The 19863-nt window shown below is 33.2% G+C and overlaps 1 protein-coding gene across 1 annotated transcript in view; it reads left to right on the top strand.

Moving 5' to 3' along the window:
* LOC144966225 (RNA-binding motif, single-stranded-interacting protein 2-like) overlaps positions 1-19863 on the top strand; it is a gene marked incomplete in the record, with an annotated part of 271179 nt that overhangs the window by 240417 nt on the left and 10899 nt on the right. The window contains 2 exon segments of the mRNA XM_078902404.1: positions 5247-5354; positions 19450-19527. Coding sequence (XP_078758530.1) covers positions 5247-5354; positions 19450-19527 — 186 coding nt within the window.

Below are 19863 nucleotides of genomic sequence, written 5' to 3'. Positions count from 1 at the left end.
TTATTATCATCACTATCATTATTATTATTATTATTATTATTATTATTATCATCACTATCATTATTATTATTATTATTACAATTGCTATTATTATTATTATTATTCTATTGCTATTATTATTATTATTATTATCACCATCATCATCTATTTATTTATTTATTTATTTATTTATTTATTGCTGCTTCAGGCTCTATAAAAACAAAATTAATAATCGGTACGTCATACAATCAAAAAAAAAGAAAATATAAATTATTGTTTGAATTCGTCTGAAAATCTTGACATGAAATTGTACAAATTATTGACTGATTAATTAATGCAAGCCCTTCAAGCGGTTCGTTCAACATCAACATCAACATCAACAGCTCAGAGCTGTTATTCAAGATTTAGGAGCTCAACTTGACGTTGATATCATACATGGAATACAATATACAAATAAGTAATAATAATAATAATAATAATAATAATAATAATAATAATATTAATAATAATAATAATAATGATAACAATATAATAATAATAATAATAATAATAATAATAATAATATAATATAATAATGAGTAATAATAATATTAATAATGATAACAATAATAATAATAATAATAATAATAATAATAATAATAATAATAAAAATATGAGTAATAATAATATTAATAATGATAACAATAATAATAATAATAATAATAATAATAACAATATAATAATAATAATAATAATAATAATAATAATAATAATAATAATATAATAATAATAATAATAATAATGAGTAATAATAATATTAATAATGATAACAATAATAATAATAATAATAATAATAATATAATGCGTAATTTCTATAGCGCCCCTTTAAACCAAAAGTGCTCGGAAGCGCTTATACCTACCTATATTAAGCACATATTATAGATACCTAAATAAATAGTTTTAGAATGTTATGCCTTTCAAAGATTAAAACACTCTACAAAGTTAGTGAAAAAAAACGTTGTATTGTTGAATATAACTTCATTATTAAAATAGAGGGAGAGATAGAGAGAAGGTTTAAGTAAAATAAATTTTAAAATTTGAAATGTTCAACTGACAGTATCTAAATCAGATTAATGTTTGCATGAATTTATTTTATCATCATCATCATCATCATCATCGTCGTTGCTTTTTGGGTGACAAAAAAAGTATGTCTTCATTTGCATGACATTGAAAGAAGACACGCAATGACACCAGAGAAGATTGATGACTTCCTTGTAGCATTGGACCGTGTGTGGATTGGAATGAATTCTGTGACATACAAATGCATTGACGCATTGCGAGGGCATCTTGGCTATTATTGTGCATGATATTTGATTTGGTCTGACGTTATGATTCAATTTCAGTTTTAATTTGAACAGTTTTTACTTCGTATGATGTGCATGATATGAAAATGAAATGCTGAGGGGATTTTAAAAATATTAAAAAGGAGGGAGGGGAAGGGCGAATCAAATTCTATGGACGAAATTATTTAATGTTTAAAAAAAAAAAAAAAAAAACAACTTATCTAGTCATTGAAAAAGTTATCAGAACAAGTTTTGTGGGGTGAGTGAATTTATTTATTTATTTAATTATTGGTTATTTACCTCGTAAGGTGGATATTTGTCGGTTTCAATGATTACATACCATAACTACCAGTGAAAAGTATTTTTTTTTTAAAACAAAAACGTAAAGATTAAAATACAAACAGCAAACGATTTAAAAATCTGATTCAGGGATCTAATTTTGCATGGCGCTTCATCTTTCCCTTTCCTTTTATCTTTACTTTTTTTTTTCTCTCTCTCTATCTCATTCCCCGCCCTTCCATATTCATCTCATTTTCATTTGGTTGGTTTTAAGGGAAAGTAGGCGATCCCATAATAATATCATGAAAATGTTTTCCTCAACGTTTCCTATACCGTTTTTTTTTTCCTGAAAAAAAAACCCTCTTTTTAAATAAAATATCGTTTGTGTTTAAAGATGAAATGAGTTTAAAACGAGGGAGTGACAATGACATTGTGTACTGAGGAAACCTGTTTTGGACATGTTTTAAAATGTGAGATACTGAATGAACTTGTAAGTCTTGAAAGCACATTATTTGGAATCGCCCACTTTCCCTTGATGCTGTCCATTTTTGGACTCCGATGTTAAAATGATGCCATACAAATCAGTGGTTCCATAAACATTGAATTGGACAATGTAATACATTGTATTGACTCTAAAAATAGAAAAGGGGTTTGTTTTTTGTTGTTTTGTTTTTGTTTTTTTGGGGGGGGGGGTTCAAATCCGTCCCAACCATCTTTCAAGTTCAAGATATGGAGAGCAGAAAGAAAGAAGAGGGGTGGGAGTAACATTTTAAAAAATGAAAAGATGGTTCCAGCTGTTGATCAGAATGACAATGTAATCTTTTGGTTGGTCAAATAGATGATGCAAAAATTGAGCAAATTCGATATTTCAAGTTTTGTATGGCACCATGAGAAAGTTAGTTGTAGGCGTGTGAGGATGGGTGGGTGTGTTGTGGCTAACACGTGTGTGGTGTCTCCTCTAATCTGCAGATATTGCCTTCTGCCACGCTACACCCCGACGTGTCTGCTGTGTTGGATCCGAATGCGCTGATGTAACACAGTAACAACAGACGTAACAACTGCATTCGTAGCGCCATCTACCATGTCTTACCATGTACCGCTACAACTGTAATACTACTTCTACTACTACATCATCACCACTACGCAGCAGCAACCTCATACCTTGTGTCTACTCTTGTGGTCCACACTCACCTCCCCCAAGTGCGTGGTGTGTTGTCTTCAAGCAGCGACGTTTCAACCACCTCTAATGTTATCATTATAATTATTACTACGCGTCTTTTGCAAGCAATACTTTTTTTTTTTATGATGCTGCAAGACTTGTTGATTATGATTGAATTTTTTTAATTAAAAAAAAAAAAACCCGAGGAAAGTGTAGAACTGATCATTTGTATGTGTTTTAATGCATGATGCTTTCAAGTCCAGTTTTGCTTTATCATTTCATTTTTCCAGAAAACAAACTTAAAACTTGTTCATGTTGGTATTTCAGTTCTGTAATCTGAAATTTTTTAATTTATTTTTGTAACAAGTTAACTTATTTGTTTTTTATTCTCTTTCTTATTCCGTCTGATCAGTTATTGATATGTGTATTTTTAAAATTATATCATTTTTGTTTTGTTTTTTGTTTTTAAAACTTTTTTTGTTATTTTTATTTTTTTTTTTTTTTGGTGTCATGTCCTTATTTTATTAGCCCTGGTCTTGGAATGCATTTTTTTTTCGTTTCATTTCTTTCATTTCTGTTTTTTTTTTTTTTTCATAATCATGAGATAAGAGAAGACTTGTACATGATTGGGAATTGTCTTGTTTTGTTTTGGGAAGTTTTTCACATGATGTTTTCCATCATTGTACTATTATAATTATTATCATCATTCAGGGCACATGAATGTTTCTTCCAATTTTTAAACAAATGGTATTTATTTCTATTGATAATTGTTTATGTCTGACATGCTACTTTTAGAATAAAGATACATGAAATTATTTCCATAATCTGTGATAGATGATATTGATACTGATTAAAAGAAATAATATAATATGTCGTAGTCCTCAAAACTATTGTTTCGATTTTTAACAAAAAAATTACAACTTTCACAGTTCCATTCATACACTCAAGTCTTGGTTAGTAGGCAATGGGGTTTCCAGTTAGTTTGTCGGAATTGCCATATTCCTCCGTGTTTCGTATCAAAAAGAGGAAATATTATCTATTTGGTTGGATTGAATACACGATTTAAAAGATTAATAATAAAACTCTGAGCTTTGCTTTATTGATGTAGTCAACTCCGTGATTGCCAGAACCCTTGTAGTTTTGGCGGTTGGACTCCCGTTTTGGGAGCGACCCTAGGCTTTATATAGTTTGGGTCAAGGGAGAGAATCATTGCTAATGATCATCGTAGCTGTGTATTATGAACAGCTAGTGATCCCTCCATTTATCTCCCCTTTGAAGGATTTGACTGATTGTGGAGAACTGGTTTGAACTTGACCATAAAATATAGCACTAGATATCCAGTTTTTTAGTCATGGCCTTTTCATGTAAGATATAAATCGTAATATATATGTTTTTGGATGAATTTCCTTCCTGTCAATTTACTGCGGCGGATTTCGTGTTTAAGAAGTTATTTTCCTTTATCACTTATGTCTGTCTGTGCACTAATTGAATTGGAAAATATTTTGACTCTTCCAGTGAAATATTTTATAATTATTTGCTAAGATTTTTAAAATGTTGTTGTATAGTAATAACCCGCAAAAGCTTCTTTTTAAAAAATAAATTGAAATAATATTGACTGCTTAGTATTTGTCATAATGATGATTTATATGTTTCCATTTTTGATGCATTCTTACATTTTTGAAAGAAAAAAAAGAGAATGTTTCTAATTTTCAACGTGATGCTATGCAACGTCTTAACGCATTCATTTTTAGTGTTTGTTTTTTGTTTTGTTTTTTAGTATTGTTGGAAATGTGACTCATACATCATTTTTCCATTGTCATTATTCATGCATTTGACTTATCGACCCTTTTTTCATTGTTTCGCGTTTTACACCAATTGTTACCTTTTCATAGTTCTGATGAAATGGAAAAAAAATTGATACTTTGCCCTCCAGTTTTATTCTTCAATGCTTTTCCTTTATTTTATCGTTAAAATTAAACCTGTCTATAAATTCTCCTGTTTTCCTTTTTTTTTTTTTTTTTTTTGTCTTTCCAATTTGGTATGCTCATTCATGCTGAGATCTGACGTTTTGTTTATGTTTTTGTCATTAAATTAAAATGGATTGTTGATGACATGATTGCCTAACTGCACGTAGTAGTCCTGTAGTGATTTACAAACTGTGTATGCATTGTTGACATCAGGGATGAAATGTGTAGATTTTAAAACTGCCTTTTAAAAAATAAGTATCTGCTTGTGAATGTTTTAACATAGACCTGCAGTGATGTAGATATTCATATGGCGTTCTTCACATCACCTCAATGTAGTCTTAATTTGAAATGAAACAGCAAAACCCTTTCAGTCATATAGAGATCAATTTAGAAATAAGATTTGTCTCGTTTCTCCATACTGACCTGTTCAGATTTTTACTTTTTAGAAGATTTTTTGCCAGGCCAAGGCTTGGTTTTCAGGAGAAACTGGCTTATAACGTATTTGTAGAATGTTATGACGGGTCTGTTTTGGTTCTGCAGATGATCTCCAACAGCAGTCATCCCATCTCGAGTAGTTCCCTAGATCACTCTTCCATGATTCCACAATTGACAGCCCAGATGGGTCAGCTACAGTTATCCTCCACATCGGTAGGCAGCTCCCCGCATGCCGTTGCAGTTGTCTCTTCCAATTTCCATTAGAATTCAGAGATGCCAATCATTACAAAGAATTTTTTTGTCACTGTGTTGTACCGTGTTGTACATAACTCGGAAAATATGGATTGTTTTTGTGCATGTAAATTCGAGAAGTTCTTTTGATTAATGAAATATTTTTAAAAATGAAATAAAATTTTCAGTTTTTCTCTCTGATTCTATGTAAGAACAGCATCTCTGAAGAATTTCTTTTATTCATTTTTAAAAAAAATGTGTGATAACGAATGCCTATTGTTTTTAGTTTACCACTTCATTCTCTATTTCTCTCTTTTAATTTCTCTTTCTTTGACATATTTGCATTGTTGATGTCATTTTGTAGGAACTTTTCATTCAGCCAGTTACAACTTTGTTTTTATTTATTTGCTTTTCCTGTTTTTGTCCCAATTGAATAAATTTTGATGTGCTTTATAATTCCAAGGGTCCAACATTATTATAAGTCTTTTTATATATTATAATCTTATTGTGTCCTAGATGTTACACCCCCCCCCCCCCTCCCCTTAACAAAAACAAAAGACATTTGGAGATCGACACAAACATAATTCCAAATTAGAAACAAATTTATTATAACAGTTTTTACAACTTTTCGACATTTTGCTAGTTTTTACGAGAAAGCAAGTTTTCCTCCAATTAAAAGTTACGATTTATTTTAATGGAATCGTTGAATTCAACCTAACCGAACATGGCTTGCCTGTCATATTTAAAGTTGGAAATGAGAATTATTTTGGTTTTTATTTTTGAATTTTGTTTTTCTTAAATACTGTTTCGAAATAATGTTTGTCTTTTGGTCATCACAATGCCATTTTACACGTCGTCATTTCCATACCAATGGTCAAATACCAACATAACTTATAGTAAACTACCGGTGACTCCAGCAAAGAAATATTAAAAAACGAAAATCTGCCATTCACTGTTTTTCATGTCCCCCAGTTTATCGGGAGTTTTTTGTTCCCAAGCTTTATGAGACTAGCCAATATTCAGCTTATATATCATTATAAAGATCTGTTTGTCAAAAGATTCACAAACTATGAAGAATTACAAGCTTATTTTTGAAAGTGTATTTATTTTATTATATTGTTAATATTTTTTGGGGTGGGTAATAAAATCTCTCTGTATGTTTGAGCATACCATTCAATTCTATATATTACTATCACTACCCTCTACTGCCATCGGATATTTTAAAAATACCGGATCGTAGATTTACCTCCTCTTCCCCCACACAGGCAATTCGATTTGTTTATTTATAGACATTAAATAAAGCATTACTTACCATTTGTCTTCTTTATCATTTCATTGCATCTTGTACGCGTCCATTTTCCATTTGGCTTGCTACTTTATTGTTATTATTCTTATTCTTTTTTACTATGATGATGTGGGATTTTTTTTCTTTCTTTTTTTTTTGATTTTGTAATTTACACGAGTATTTTCTGTGGTTTAAAATATTTTTTCCCCCTTACCAATTGGTTTTGTTATGTGTTTTGTGTGTAAATTATTTTTGTTTTAACTCGGGCATGTTTTGACCATTGTTTTATAATTTGGTTTACTTAATCTGTAACTACCGAAGCTTTGGACTTTTTCCCCCATGATGATTAATATTAATTGTTTTTAATTTTATTTTTATTACATTCATTTAACGTCATTAATTATTCAGCCAGGCCATTTTTTTTAAAAAAAGCAATTTTTGAATAGGCTCATTTCTAATTTTTAAACCTACTCTTACCGCAAACTCCATTTTCAACCAAAGAAATGCAGTGAAAATCCAGTTGTATTGTGTTTGATGGTCCTGCTTGTCGTGTTTTATAGTCATATTATAGAGGGATCATCTCCGCCGATGCAGGGCAAAGCTTTATTCAAAAATTATCATCATCATTATCACCAGATAAGGAACGGACGATTATATATATTTTTTTCCTCCTCGTCTGTATTTAAGATTGATATATGAATCAGTGTAGATAGACATCACGTTACTTCATGCAAAAGTCTTTATTGGTACTCCTATCATTTCACGTTATGTCGAACATGCTTGGATTTTGTAATATTTTTATCGTGGGTATAAGGAGCTTTTCTTTGAAGGTGAAGTTGGGTTTTTATTTCTGTTCTTAATTACGGGGTTTGATTCTTTTAAATACATTATTTTGCCTTATTTTATATACAGATGCAGATATATTTTCCCCCCACCTTTTCTCTTCCTCTCTTTTTTATTTCTTTCATGCTTTCTTTCTTTATTTTCTTTCTTTCTTTTTTTTTCTTTTTTTTTTTTTTTTTACTGTGAAGTGATTAAGTGGACCTACTGCTGACCTTTGTGTATTTAAAAAAAAAATAATAATAAACCGAACCGGGCACACAAAGTCCCTTTGTTTCCTTCCTTATCTTTGCCTTGAGCACACAGCTGATTGCTTTCACTCCCCTCACCAATCTTTGTACATAGAATCATTTCAATTAAAAAAAAAAATGAATAACATTTGTCATCAAAGTGGTTTGAAATATGATGTTGTTACCTCTTTTTTTTATTTCAATGAAAAAGAATCATGAACATTATTGTATTGAATATGGCGGTATATTATGTTTGCTTGTTGTTGTTGTTTTGTTTTTGTTTTCTTTTCTTATTTTGTTTTTGTTTTCTCTTGGTGACATTTTTCTTATGGTATTGAAAGGATGAGTGTGTTGTTTATTTTTTTGTTGTGTGTGTGTTTCTTTTTCACATCGTACTTTTTTACACTAGTGTGCCGAGTCTCCCAGGTGCTGAATTGCAAGAATGAAAAACAAACATTTCATTCATTACTTGTTGTGTACTCCAGGATATTTAAAAAAAACTTGTTTTGTTTTTTGGTTCTTTTGAGCTCTTTACCAGTCATAATAACAATGAAAATAGTTTCTTATTAATAATTATAACAATATTATTATTATAATAATCCTGTTCCACGTATTTAACTGGTTGAACTCCTACTGTAATCCGTGAATGCTTAATTTTACAATACTTATCTTAGGACGTGGGTAAACCTGGATTTTGCCCACTGTCTCATGTGTATCAGTTATCAGTGAGGGTTTTTTTTTTTTTTGGTTTTGTTTTTTTTTTTTGGTGAAGTTTTGTTCTTTGCTCTTATTTTACACAACATACTTATATAAAACAAACTTACTTATTCAGCATGGAAAAGAGAAAAAAAAAAAACACGTTGGAAGCTCTTCGAAGCCACAAAAATTAAATATAATATAATATACAACGTTAAATACACTTAATTTAAATCAGTTTAATTAACCACGTATTCCTATGTTATCCCAACTAGTAGCATGACACATTCACAGGTAATTTTTTAAAAATTCATACAGCTACTTAATGACGATTCCCTTGCTTTATAACACTATGTGTGATTGAAGTCGGTGGAAATGTGAATTTATTAATAAATTAGTTTGATATTTACTAGTTGTATATTTATTCCTAGTGTGAGTCGTGCAAACAATGCAACTCTTGAACTTTTACCGCAAGAGATGTACGGTCATTTAACACTATACCAAAATTTCGTTTCATGAAATGGTAATGTTCATTTTACATGCAAACATGATGTCCTTTAACATTATTTAAAGCTTCTCAGTTTACGAAGCTACAAAGGAATATCTTTAAGAAAACTAAGCATTCATTTTCCTGGTTGTACTGCTTTTGATGTTGATATTATTGATTTGTATTTGCGTGGCGTGAGTGCTAGCTTGTGAATTGATGATAAGTTATTGCATTTTGATTGTCATCTGATGGATTTCGTGTTGGGTACTTTGTCTTTTTCCTTTGCGGACGCATATCATTAATTTCAAAACAAGATGTAAACGACTTGAAAATGTTTTTATAAACGGAGATGTTAAAATGTTTCAAATTGATATCAAAACTGGACAAATCTCATTGGTACGGTACATATCTTATTTTGCTTTTCCTTCTACTGATCCGTCTAAATTGTGGTCGCATGGACATAGGATAAGAGCAAGGATTTAGTGAGTTAGTGCATGATGTTTTGTCGTTTTTTAGGAAGTCTTTGATTGCTGAAATGTTGATGCCGATGACGATCCTGTTTTAACATTCCAAACTGACGATATTTTTGCATGGCCGTGTTGATAACTCATTTGGATCAGTTTATTTCAATTTTCATGAAAGTTTAGAAAGTTTTTGATAATGGAAATTGTTCCTTCCCACTTTAGATTGCATGCTTTTATGTGTTTATCGATGTGCGAATGTGCAAGTTTGTATATGTCGGTCCTCAATGTGAGTTCATGTTTTTGGTCCACAGTTTTGTTTTTGTTTTTTCTTTTTCTTTGAATCGTTTTTTTTTTTTTTTTTAATCTGTGGTGGTGGGTGTCGTGGTTAGAGTTTTTCATTTTTCTTTTCCTTTTTATCAATTTTTTAAAATGCATTTTGTGATTGAATTATTGAATGATTTTATGATGTTTATAAATGCCCATTTTTCTGATGAAATATATGAAGATAATATAAAAATGACATAATGATTTAAAAAAAACGAAAAAAAAAAAAATAAAGAATTGTCTTTCCCTCAACTTGCACATTTTTTTTCAAGAGGGAGAAAGACGTTGGCATAAAAAGCAAAGATCAAATTTGATACAACGTAGACTTGCATGTCGATGGAAAATGAATACGTTAATGATGAATTCTCTTTTTTACCTCATTGCTTTAAATTTTTACCATATTTTTTTTTCAAAACGGAATGTTTTATTATTTTTGTTGTTTGTTTTTTTGTTGTTTTTTTTCGTTCAAACAATGAATGTTTTAACTAAGTTCATTGCAGAGTGACATTAAAGGTCTGTTTTATATAATATGTGTAATTATTTTGAATAGATTTTTAAAAAAAATAATATCTCAAAAAAAAATAATTTTCACCCAAAAAAATTCATTCAATTTGTCTTATTTGGTATGATTATGAAGGGAGGCCAGACGATTTTACCGGTTGTGGAAACAACAGAGTAAGACATAAAATTGGGATGTTCTCATTTCTGTACAAACCATTCAGTTTAGTCACAAATTATTTGTTTTTAAAGCGATTGCACAGAGATGCTAACCATTGTGAAAATTACAAATTAAATTTTAAAATTAAAATCTATACCGAAAACCTCCCAAAATTACGTACGTTTGGCTAGCCACCTTTTCCCCTGTATTTATACAGCGTTACGGTTCTGTGAATGGTTCTCACTTGTACTCAAAAATGGTGACAGTGCTGGATGACACTTTAATTTTTGGAAATTAACCATTTTCTTCTCCCAAATTACAAATTTTGATGCCCGAGGTTGGCATCTCTATAATAACCTGCAAGCAACAGATCTTCAAATAATTGAATCATAGGGTTACATACCAAATTGTTTTAGAGTTAAGCAATGGTGGGTATATATTTTTGTTTGTTTTTGTTCTTTCTATTTTTACACTTTTACCATCACTAGTGAGTAACAACAAACTAGGATTATGATCATTTACCAATAATCTGCTGGAAAAACAAAATCAAATTTGGTCGCTATTTGTTTTGATTGCCCACACAGTGACAAGATTAATTGTTAATTAAGCTTGAGTTCTGAAATAAATTGATATGGATCAAAGTAGGTACATAACGGTTGGCTTCTCTGTTGTCAATTTATTTTTAAATTAGAAAACAAGGATCTTTAATATCAGTTATGCAAATGATGCTTTGTTGAAACAATTGGGTGCAAGAGTGATGATGAAACAAGAGCGAGTCAGAAAAGTCCATACACGAAAAACAAGGGGAAGGCTTCTATGTGTGTGTGTGTTTTTAAAAATGTGTTTATATTTTTGTTTTGTTGTTTTTCTTAAATTTTTCTGTTTTACTTAAATTGTAATTACGAAGGGGGTTTTAAAAATTGCTGACTGAATAAAATGGGTTTCTAAAGAGTTGCTCCAGAGTCATTTTGCTGCGATATCTACTTATTATTTTGTATTTAGTTTCGTTCATGTTTGAATGCGATTGGCTGATTAGCTTTATTTATTTATTTGTCGTTTTAAAAAGAACTGCTTTTAATTTAAACAATAACCTGTCCCCTTGTTTTTCATGTACATTGTTTCTTGCCTTGGAATGTTGAGATCTCGTCACGTGATCGAGATGTGGCAGAAATAACAGGCATGCTGTGACTTTTTGTTTGTGAAAAGAAAGGAAATAAATCTTTTAAAGAAAAGAAAGCAAACAGTGTTAACTTTTTATTATTATTATTATTATTATTATTATTATTATTATTATTATTATTATTATTATTATTATTATTATTATTATTATTATTATTTTGTGATCATGACGACAACTGATTTAGTATCATTGGGATATCAGAGTTTACGACATGAAATCAATGTGAGTAAGAGATACACTCTTAATATCTAAACTGTTGGAGTCTGATACAACTGCAAGGGGGAACATTTGGGAACTTATCAAGAGTCATTCCCGACCAGCCGATTGATTTAATTTCTTTTTTCTTTTTATACCTAACAAGAGAGCTTCCGATTTCTGATTATTTTGAAAATTAACTGCATTTTTATTGAATTGTCCAAAGTAATTAGTGGGAGAAAAGGCCCTAGGTTGAAGACATACTTAAAGCAGACCCGTCTAGTACCACGAACAACAGAACAATATTCGCTTCTTCGACTCAATAAATCTTGTTGAAAAAGAAAGTTCAGTTCCTTATAAACTATATTCAGGCCTTCAGAGCATTTTTGGATCACCCTATGGGTAAATTATTTAGTTCTAAAGCTATTTAAAGTGACTTTTTCTTTTTTCCATTGGAAACTACGAATTTTGGACATTTGAATTAGGCAGCTTTGCTGAATGTCTTTTGAGATGTTCCCAAACAAGTTTATCGTAACATTAAAAGATGATCTGAGAGTGATGAGCCCTTGCTTGTTCTATGTGAGACTTTGCTCTGTCTTAATTGGAGGCGGACACTCTAAATCTGCTGTTTTACATCTTGGGGTTTGTGATTGGTGTAGGGGAAAAGGCCCATGGTTGAAGACATACCGAAGGTCTCTTGAGATGTTCCCAAACAAGAGTATCATAACAATTTTAAAAACGATCCGAGAGTGATGAGCCCTTGCCTGTTCTATGTAAGACTTTTCACTGTCTTAAGTGGAGGCGGACACTTTAAAGCTGCTTTGGTTTGCATCTTCTTGGGGTTTGTGATTGGTGTACCTTGAGCTGCCTGCCCGGCTAGAAATCTCGTAATTGTCACAGTGAAAACGCTGGAGCCCGAAGGATGGCTTCACCTCCACCTCCTTGAAATGTTTCTTTCTGCTCTGCATTCTGGTTTGTCTTTAATAGGGTATCCTAGTTTTATTCGGGTTCTGGCTGAAATCATTTGCTTGAAGGATGGCAGTTTAATTACATAAGTCTGTCAGTGATGTTTGTTTGTTTTTTTTTTTTTTGTTTTTTTTTTTGCGCTTCCATTTCACCTCCATCCGTCCGCGTAATCATTCGGCCAGTCAGTTTTTGTGTGAGACTTGACGTCCTCATGTTGGACACTGGGCGTACAGACTGAGTGCCGCTGAGAATTACCTTTCTGTTGCCCAATGACAAATCATATTTATAGTGGGAGGGATCTCAAACTTACATTGATGGCATGCTCTAGGAATCTTCATCTGTTCCCTATTTGAACCAATTCTCATTTGTCTTACTTTTACTTGGGAGTTCTTTAGTGGGTTGACTGTCCCATTTTCTTCCTTTTTACTTGCGCTGATAAGACCTAAACACGTGACAAGCGCAGTAAAACCCTTAAAAGTACCACATTTATTCATTTTGGTCATATTTCGAATAACATCACCCCAACCTTGTCTAAAAAGTCTTAAATTATCTGAGAATCCAAAAAAAAAGCCATTTGTTCGAGCGAAGTCTGATTCAATCTCGCATGAAGTGAACATTTTATGACCAAAATGATTGGGTTTTTAAAAATTTATTTTTTTATTTTGTTTGTTTTTGTTTTTTGTGCGTTTGTTTTTTTGTTTTGGGATTTTTTTCTTCTGTTTTTTTTTTTTTTTTTGGGTCTTTATCATCTTTATCTGTCATAGAGCTTTTTCATTTTCATTGTCGTTGATAGGTCAAGTATAGACCAATGTGCTTGGAATTTCAAAACAACATTATTTTCCTGAGTAGATGTGCTAAGACTTCTCTACTGTTGAAGAAGGGTTTTGTGCCCGATATGTTCCGTATTTAGTATTTTGTCTCCTTTAAAAAATATATATATATATATTCGACGCAGGTTCCATTCATTTTGCACATTACAGTAGAATCCTGTTAAGTCGAACACCACCGGTCCTGAAAAATTAGGCGACTTTAATTTAAGCAAGGTTACCTTTTATCCATTATTATTGGAACACGAGATACAGATCAGAAGAATTTGTACAACAAGAGGTTTGTTTTGACGTCAAGCAGAAGTTTACTTTAAGTGTGTTGACTTTATATGCGGATTCCACTGTACTTTGTACTGATCGCAGCATAGAATTGAATTCTCTTTTAATTTTCAGGACAGCTTGCCCCAAGAAGGATTTAAAAAAAAAAAAACGTTCCAAAGTTTTAAGTATAGAGAGTTCGAAGTTGACGTCACTCAGGTCTTTGTTATTGTTTTGGGGTTTTGTTTTTTTTTGGGTTAATTTTTTTTCTTTTTTTTTTTTTTTTTGGGGGGGGGGGGGGGGGGCGGAGGTTGCCATCCGTGTTTTATGAGTAATTCTCACGAAACTATATTAACCAGACTATAAAGTAGGGCGAGTGTCATAAAAGACCACATAAAACTTGAGCTTTTGAGTATTATATAGCGCAACATCCACTAAACGTGCTCAATGGGATTTAAAAGGGGTTCCAAGACAACAACAACTCATAACATTAGGCCTCCCATTTATTTTTCAGACAGAGGCACCACTGTTAACGGCCAGGTACTCATTTTGCACCTGAGTACGACGAGAGAATGTGAGTAAAGCGCCTTTCCCAAGGACTCAACTATGCATCGCTCAGAGCGAGACTCGAACCCAGGACCTTCCAATCCTAGGGCGAGTGTCATACCACAAGACCACATATCCGCACATAACATGGAAGGATCTTCTTTGTTAGGAAACAGTTTTAAGTAGTCTCACTAAAGACAAGATAGCGGGTGGTTGGATGGGAGCATCACCCTTGAATCATATACCTATGATGTTCGCATGGGTGTACGATCCGATAGTGATGTCGTTTCTTCTTCTCTTTACTAGCCTATCCTGCTTCTTTGGTTTGTGATTGTATTTTTGACAGGGGATATTTTTTTTTCTGTAAATCTTCTGCCTGTTTGTTCTTGGTTATTTATAATTTAGCTTATGATATCTTTAGGTTATGATTTTGATTTACATTTGTACTATTTTTGTTAGATTGCTTGTTTTTTTGTTTCAGCGGTCTCTCATATAACCTCAATTGTGTTGGAAGAGACCTAAAGCAACAAACAAAAAAAAAAAAGACAAGATATGTGATTCTTGTCATACAGGAGCACAATTGGATTCAGTAGTCTGATGTCACATCCGCCCAGCAACGAGCAGCTTGGTTCTAAACAAAGAAAATCGGTACTTTTTATTCTTCATGCTGGATAGAACTTATTCACATGTCATGTGTGTGATCAGAATGTATAAAAGTAAAAACATGATCAGATTTATAATGTTTTTCTCTTCTGGATACACTTTCATGCTCGATGGAGAAGTATTTCATAAGGCCGTCCGCCATTTTTCCGCTTAATTTAGAACCAGTTACTAAGTTACTGTGCGTCATTACGAGGGAAGTGACGTCACGAGTGTTGAAGCAATCAAATTAAGAAATTAAGGAGCAGGCACCGGTGAAAGTTAAAGAACTTAACAAGTGTGTATGCTGTATTTTTTGGGATGTTTTTTTTTTCTTGTGTATTTTTCTTTCTTGCCTTGTCTGGTCCCTTTCATACACACTTGTTCAGTTTTTTATCTTACACAATTAAATGTTGGTCTAGATATCAAGCTGTCTTACATGTTTTTATTAGTATTAGGCCACAGATGTTTTCCTGTTCTTTACCTGAGGTACCCCTACGTGCGGCTATGTGGTCTAGTGGTATGACATTCGCTTTCAGATCGGAAGGTCCTGGGTTCGAGCCTCGCGCTCGGCGCATGTCGAGTCCTTGGAAAAGGCTCTTTACTCACATTCTCTCACCGTACTCAGGTGTAAAATGAGTACCTGGCCGTTAACAGCGTTGTCTTTTTCCGAAAAATTGTAATATCGCCTAACAGGCGTCATGTCCCGTCCTACGTGTTAAAATGTTGCTGTTGACCAGGGACCCCTTGTAAAGCACTTTGAGCACGTTTAGTGGATATTGCGCTATATAAAACTCATTTTTTAAAAACTGTAAACTGGGGTCCCGATAGCTCAGTTGGTAGAGCACTCGCTTCACAAGCAAGATCGATCCCGGGTGCAGACATAGATCTGGATGACCTTTACGTTCATGGGTGCAGCCCTATGTCTGTCTACCCAGCAGTGATTAGGTAGTTGGGTTTATTAGATCTAGCGGAAGGTACTTTGCAATAGACTAGCGTCCTATCCAAAGGGTAGTAAGCAATTTCTATTGTCCGTTTCACGCTATATAAACCGTGATACACTCCGGCTCCGTGGGCCTAATGGCCCTGTGGGATTACCTTTCTTTTCTGTAAATACTCTTCAACAGTCGTAACGTCACTTCCTTCCTAATGACGTATGGTAACTTAGTAACACTGGCTCTAAACTATCGGAACAATGGCGGACGCCCGTATGAAATATTTCTCTGGCGAGCTTAAACGCGTATCCAGAGGGAAACAAACCCATCAATTTGATCATGTTTTGACTTTTACACATTCTGATCACAAGGCATATGAAAAGGGAATGAAAAGTTCCAGCCAGCATGAAGAATAAAAATAAAAAGTAATGATTTTCTTTGTTTAGAACCAAGATGGCCGCCGTTACCGGGCGTGTGACATCAGACTACTGAATCCAATTGTAAGCAAGCTACCTTCACACCAAACAGCTTAATTTTCTATTGTAAAAAGTAATGAACAAACTTTAATACAAATTACCAAACACCGAACGTTTCGGACTCAAAACCTTTACTCAGCCAATAATAATAATAACATTAATGACTGACTTACTGATTTAAGATTTAAGGCCTTTCGCTTCCTAATCATCCGATCGGGACGCCTCGGCTGTCTCTCTACTAATGATCACGTGTCAATTCCTTCCACAGTGTGGATGTTAAATTCATGAGGTCTTCCTTTCATTTTAATGTTTTTGTTATTTTGAAGGTGTTTCAGGACAGTGTGAATTGGATTCAATAGTCTGATGTCACGCCGCCCGGCAACGGCGGCCATCTTGGTTCTAAACAAAGAAAATCATTACTTTTCATTCTTCATGCTGGCTAGAACTTTTCATTCCCTTTTCATATGCCTTGTGATCAGAATGTGTAAAAGTCAAAATATGATCAAATTTATGTTTTTTTCCCCCTCTGGATACGCTTTTATGCTCGCCGGAGAAATATTTCATACGGGCGTCCGCCATTGTTCCGATAGTTTAGAGCTAGTGTTACTAAGTTACCATGCGTCATTAGGAAGGAAGTGACGTTACGACTATTGAATCCTATTGACGTGGGTGATCTGCCTTTATATTTCTTGTTTCCAGATGGGGTGAAAAATGTATTCATGGCTTTACTAGATGGTGTATTTTCATTTCTTCTGAGGATATGCCCCGAAAATAGCATTAATACCTCACTTAAAATCCAGACAAACGGCCGATAAGCCTAAATATTTGGCACAAGATCCTTCAGGGGACAACAGTGGCGTGTCTCAACGGTAACGGTCTTTGCTTCGTACCCGAAATGTACCTAGTTCGAATACCCGCTGCGCCGTGTGGCATTAAGCAAATCACCTCGCCCTAGCTCATTCTGCGGCGTTGCACTGCGGCTGACGCCTGGGTTATTCCAGTCTTCCTTTGAAATAGACCCTTAAAACAAATTTCCCATGTGGGATGAATAAAGGGAATTTTATTATTTATTTATTTTTATTTACTTGTGGACAGCCGGAACGCGAGCTAGAAAGCCCGTCAATATTTTACAAAGAGAGAAACATATAGATAATATGCGCTTGGCTAAGAAACTCACAACATTGCCATCCGGAAGTAAAACTGGCCAACACACAAAACCGTGTGTATCCATGAACCCTTATAGTCGGGTTAATTCAGTTCAGTGAGCATTACTCATAAACGCGGATGGCAAAAAACAATAACAAAGACCTGAGTGACGTCATCTTCGAACTATCTATATCGTTCACCTTATAGATAGTATGCGCTTGGCTAAGAAGCTCATAACATTGCCATCCGGAAGTATAACGGACCAACACACAAAGCTGTGTGTATCCATGAACGTTTATAGTCAAGTTAATACAGTTCAGTGAGCATTACTCATAAACGCGGATGGCAAAAAACAATAACAAAGACCTGAGTGACGTCATCTTCGAACTATCTATCAATAACAAAGACCTGAGTGACGTCATCTTCGAACTATCTATATCGTTCACCTTATAGATAGTATGCGCTTGGCTAAGAAGCTCATAACATTGCCATCCGGAAGTATAACGGACCAACACACAAAGCTGTGTGTATCCATGAACGTTTATAGTCAAGTTAATACAGTTCAGTGAGCATTACTCATAAACGGGGATGGCAAAATACAATAACAAAGACCTGAGTGACGTCATCTTCGAACTATCTATAGGCTAATTATAATTTACATTAGGAGTTATACGTATAGTGTAAGCATTTGAGTGTGTTCCTCTTTGTTGGATTTTGTTCTTGTGTCCGGATGAGACTTATAGGTGGTCTCAAACTAAGTACTTTGATAGTGTGCTCTTCGAATCTACATCTGATCCCTATTTGTTCCCAGTTCCCCTATGTCTTACTTTCTCTTGGATGCTTCAATTGTAATTCTAGAACTTTTTACTTTCCCATTTTCTTCCTTTTTACTGGCGCTGATATAACCTAAATGTGTTGCAAGCGCCGTAAAACCCTTTAAAAAAAAAAAAAAAAAAAAAAAAAAAAAACCTTTTTAAACCGCTCTTTTGCTTCCTTGTCATCGATTGACTTACCATTTGGCCTGGCACCTTTAGTTCCCGGGTTTGTGTCAAAACGAGAACTCCCTGACCAGTAACAACATTGTCTCTTTAAAACTTTTTAAAAAATCAAAATAATGCCACCTCGCCCTACACGTGTTAAATATTGCGCTTGTCTTAGCCCCCCTCGCAATACACACTTACACACTTACTTGGAGTTAGAGCACATCACGTGAACATTGTGTAAGATTAAAGCTCAATTTAGATTTTTTTTCTTTGGTTTTATAATTGTTTTTTTTTTTTTTTTTTGTTTTGTTTTGTTTTTTTTGTTGTTTTTTTTTGTTTTGTTTTGTTTTGTTTTTTGTTTTTTTTTGTTTTTTTTTGGGGGGGGGGGGTTGTTTACTTTGTTTTCTGTTGTTTTTGTTGTTTATTTTTTGTTTGGTTTTTTTTTTTTTTTTTTTGCTTTGTTGTTTTTTTTTTTTTTTTTTTTTTTGGGGTTTTTTTTTGGGGGGGGGGGGATTTTTTGGGGTTTTTTTTTTGTTTTTTGTTTTTTTTTTTTTTGGTTTTGGTTTTTATTTATTTTGTTTTTGTTTCTGACATTTTAAAGGGTTTTTCCCCATTTGTTTTCTTTTCTTTGTGTATGACCGGAGTGTGTGTGTGTGTGTGTGTGTGTGTGTGTGTTATCTTTTGCTTTTTGTTCATATTTGGTTATTTAAAAAAATTCCCCCTTTTAGATTACATGACACTGGGGGTCCTTACTTCTATCACATAACATGAATCTCATTTCAGAAAATAAGAGTTGTCAATCTTTCTGATTTAACTTCATCAAAATAAACAGAAAATGCATAAAATTTTCTTCACCATATGTACGTGTTTTTGATGCGATAGATTTGAAAAGGAATTTCTACCGCAGTATCGATACTGACTTCTTCTCCTTTCCATCCCTAGTACATGCCCAGCCCATACAACCAGATGTACCAGACCAGTACCCAAGGTGGCGTCTTACCCATCGGTGTCCCCATTGAAGTAAGTTATCCAACCCCACACCTGTCATTATTGCACATTTAATTGGTAAATATTGATGCTATGCGTTTAGGTAAAGTACTCGCAACATTCGCCAGCCGGATATAACTTACAAGCACACAAAACTATGTGTAACCTTCTAGACTCATTCATATAATTTAGTGAGAACTTATCACCAAAATTGTTGTAAAAAAAAAAAATAAACAACCCAAAAAATAGCTGAGTGACATCAATTCGTTCCTTCAATACATAAAATATTGATGCCAATTTTGGCAAAATTCCTATTGAACTTTCGAAGCAAAATTTTAGACCAAATTTTTAAACAATACATTATTGAAA

Source organism: Berghia stephanieae, chromosome 2 (assembly GCF_034508935.2).
Source record: "Berghia stephanieae isolate SIO BIC M18660-M18661 chromosome 2, UCSD_Bste_1.3, whole genome shotgun sequence".
NCBI lineage: Eukaryota > Metazoa > Mollusca > Gastropoda > Nudibranchia > Aeolidiidae > Berghia > Berghia stephanieae.
This window is presented reverse-complemented; position numbering and strand designations above follow the sequence as displayed.